Here is a 1,650-nt window from a genome sequence, read left to right as displayed (position 1 = left end):
GAATTACCGGGCTGTACTCCTGAAACTAAAGTAAAGTTATATGTCAATTATGCCTCAATCAAAAAATATACTATTAAAACATTATTGGCCAAAGCAAAAAAAAAAAAAAAAAAAAAACCATGAAAAAATTTAAAAATATTGCTTATACTGTTATTTTAAAAAAATAGAAAAAAGAAGTAATCACTGCCTCCCAAAGATAGGTTATCAAACCAAGGGGGAAAAAGGAGTTAAAGGAAGAAAAACAGGAGAATAAGATTTTTGAGTGGCAGATTTGGCTCTCTGCCTCAACAAGTGTCATGAGAGTGTGAATTTGGGACTAGGAGATACTAGGAGCCAATGGAAGGCATAAATGGCAAAATTAGCTCTCTTAGGGATGAGAAACTAACACTAAGAGACCCAGATAGGCTAATGACTGGAGACTGTACAAAGCTAGAACATAAATATTAGGACCATGTATTAAAGTGATGTTTGAATGAAAGGATAATAAAATCAGAGTCCTCTCAAAGCAAGTGAGGGCAGCTCCTGGAATCACATGGCCACACTGTTGAAAGACTAAGAAAAGCGGGATCACCAGGCCTGGGGCAAGATAGGAAAGAGGAAAAAAAGTCATATTTGATGTTGGTTTCTCTTTCCTTCTTATTTACTATACCTCACTTAACTAAACACTTAATAAAAGTTTGTATTTCTTCAACAAATATTTAATTTGTCCTTAATACTTAGTGAGTGCTTCCTGAGCGCCAGTGCCCAGGGTGTGATGATGAGCAGCCTAGGCTAGGGTGTTCGAGTTTGTGGAGCTTAATAGCACACAGTGGTTACCACCACACCTGATATCATAAGGGAATTAGAAAAAAGTTCCCTAAGTATATACCAATTTTGTCATAGGTGGTGGCTTGTTTTCAGTTTGCACACTGCCATTCATCTCAGAGTCAGGATTCCTGTGGGCTGTCCTGCGCCCTCTCGTTTTGGTGGTGTGGCCAGCCGGCTCCCTCTCAGCTTGTTCCTGGATGCTAATATGCATCTCGGTCTCATCACAAGAGGATGCAGAAGTTTGACTTTCATGCTGAAAAGAGAGACATTAATCTGCCATGTCCTATGTATAGAGTTATAATGCTCAGGAAGAATCAGCATTTAAATGGAATAAAAAACATATATTACATATGTAAAATATTTTTTAAATGCTCTAGCACTAAATTATAGGCAAGGACAAGAATTACAGAGTATTCAGAAAGAAACAATCACATTTAATAACCCAAGCTAAAAATCTAGGCTAGGAAAGTATTCAAAGTTATCTTAGTATGAGTAAATAAGCAAATTATTAAAAGTGTATTACTTTATTGAATATACACTATATGCTAGGCAGTATGCGATAACTGATAATAATTACAGCTAATATGACTTTATTGGATTAAGTACTAATATTATCCACAGTTCACAGATGGGGAAACTGAGGCTTAGAGAGTCCAGAGTAACTTGTCAAAGATCAAAATAAAGGAGTATGGTAAGAAGGGCACTTGAAGTGTCAAACTAAAAGTAAAGATCTACGGGCTGGCCGCGCGGTGCGATGGTTAAGAGCTGGCTTGGGATGCCAGAGGGCCCTGGTTCGGATCCCACATATGAGGGCCAGTGACACTGCCCTCTACAGCTAAGATG

The 1,650-nt window shown here is 37.9% G+C and overlaps 1 protein-coding gene across 1 annotated transcript in view; it reads right to left on the bottom strand.

Moving 5' to 3' along the window:
• The window catches only part of NUSAP1 (nucleolar and spindle associated protein 1), a 32,641-nt gene that overhangs the window by 22,446 nt on the left and 8,545 nt on the right, over nt 1-1,650 (bottom strand). The window contains exon 3 of the mRNA XM_019644859.1: nt 869-1,060. Within this exon, the coding sequence (XP_019500404.1) occupies nt 869-1,060 (192 nt within the window). The remainder of the gene's footprint in view (nt 1-868; nt 1,061-1,650) is intronic.

This window comes from Hipposideros armiger, unplaced genomic scaffold (assembly GCF_001890085.2).
Source record: "Hipposideros armiger isolate ML-2016 unplaced genomic scaffold, ASM189008v1 scaffold_92, whole genome shotgun sequence".
Taxonomy (NCBI): domain Eukaryota; kingdom Metazoa; phylum Chordata; class Mammalia; order Chiroptera; family Hipposideridae; genus Hipposideros; species Hipposideros armiger.
The sequence above is the reverse complement of the archived record's forward strand: the minus strand, read 5'-3'. Positions and strand labels throughout refer to the sequence as shown.